Genomic DNA, 1,533 nt, shown 5'->3' with positions numbered 1-1,533 from the left:
CCAATTTTCCTGCAGAGCTCGTCAACCTTGAGCAAATTAAGGATGATAATTGCTGCCAGCAACCCCATAGCCATATGAAAGAATCCAAGAAAAGCATCAGACATTTCAATAAACCGACTTAAAAGGCAAGAAATATTCTCCCCTTTTCGAATGTAGTCATAAATGCGATGAAGTTTCTTTTCATGCAAATAGCAAGTCGCTTTGCCGTTTATCAGGCATGCTTCGGCGGCGGCCGGCGACGCGCAAGCAGAATTCCTAGCCTTGTGCGATGTCTGGAGGGTGGCCAGCAAGGGCCAAATAGAGACGTTCACACCACCAGCCGACGACACGAACTATCTCGAAATACTTTATTATAATGCGAGCATTGCCGACGACAAATGGAAAGCGTTGTTAGACACCCCTAACCCTGAAGGGAAGTGGGACAAAATGAAGGAGACGCTAAAAGCAGCAGACAACAAACTAGACTGGGAACACAAGTGGGAAAGTTGGCGTGAGCAAAGAAAGCACACAAAGGATGCAACGGAAGGAAAGTGGCTACACAAAAACCCTCTACAGCAAGGCGGTCCTTTAATCGCTCGATCGCGGCATGTCATACAAAAAATCGCAGAGCGAGCGACAGCAATCAACGATGAACTCAAAAAACCAGCAACCGACGGCGACATAGACATAATCACGGCAATAAACACAGTGCTGCAGACTGCCATGTGCGTAATCGCAGACGACTTCAAATACGACTCGAAAACATCAGCCTGCAAAAAAGTGGGGACCGCTCTGACAAAGGGCACGGATTGCGGGAAGGCCAAAAATGGACTGGCACTAGGCCACGACATAGTGTGCGTCTGCTCAGACAGCACCAACGCGGCGTGCGGGCCACTCGGCAGCCACACAAAAGCAGTCGGCGACGGCACGGGCGACCGTATCAAGGACACAACAGCGCTATGCCCCAACATGGGCGACGTAACCGACCTAGCAACCGAGGCAGCAGTAGCCTTAGCCACGATACAAGGACTGATCGGACGCCAAAAGGGATCAAGTACGACGACAATACTCGGCGCATCAACCGGGACGACCTGTACAACAAGCGCAAGCGACAATTGTGTTGACTATCACAATTACTACACACCGCCGCAGAAAGGCTTTACGAGCATTCCGTGGGTAAGCAATATGTTAACGGCAGCGGCGCTGCACCGGAAATACAAAGCAGAGCTCATCAGGCGACACCAACTAAAGATCGAGTTAGAAGGATTAAAAAATGCGGCGCAAAATGAATATACCAGAGAAGATCTACCAATTATCCTCGAGCAGAAGGCAAAAGCGACTTCAAGCGGCGCAGACGATAGCAAGCACCATAGCATCTGCCCCAAACAGAACAAAACCGCAGCAGAATGTCCAAGCAAGCACTGCGACTACGACAAAGAGAAAGGGGAGTGCACACCCAAACCAGGAACAGAAAACGCAGGAACAGAAACAGAAGGTGCAACAAAAGAGGGAGCAGCTTCAGCTGGGTGTTCAAGACACGGAACCAAAGCTGAG

At 50.0% G+C, this 1,533-nt stretch overlaps 1 pseudogene across 1 annotated transcript in view; it reads left to right on the top strand.

The window, feature by feature from the left end:
* Positions 1-195: 195 nt before the first annotated feature.
* Positions 196-1,533, top strand: part of TEOVI_000743700:pseudogene — a 1,510-nt pseudogene continuing 172 nt past the window's right edge. The window contains exon 1 of the mRNA in view: positions 196-1,533. Coding sequence covers positions 196-1,533 — 1,338 coding nt within the window.

The sequence above is a fragment of the Trypanosoma equiperdum genome, assembly GCF_001457755.1.
Source record: "Trypanosoma equiperdum strain OVI genome assembly, contig: ctg_1022, whole genome shotgun sequence".
Lineage (NCBI taxonomy): Eukaryota > Euglenozoa > Kinetoplastea > Trypanosomatida > Trypanosomatidae > Trypanosoma > Trypanosoma equiperdum.
Note: the sequence above shows the minus strand (reverse complement) of the source record. Positions and strands in the feature narration are given on the sequence as shown.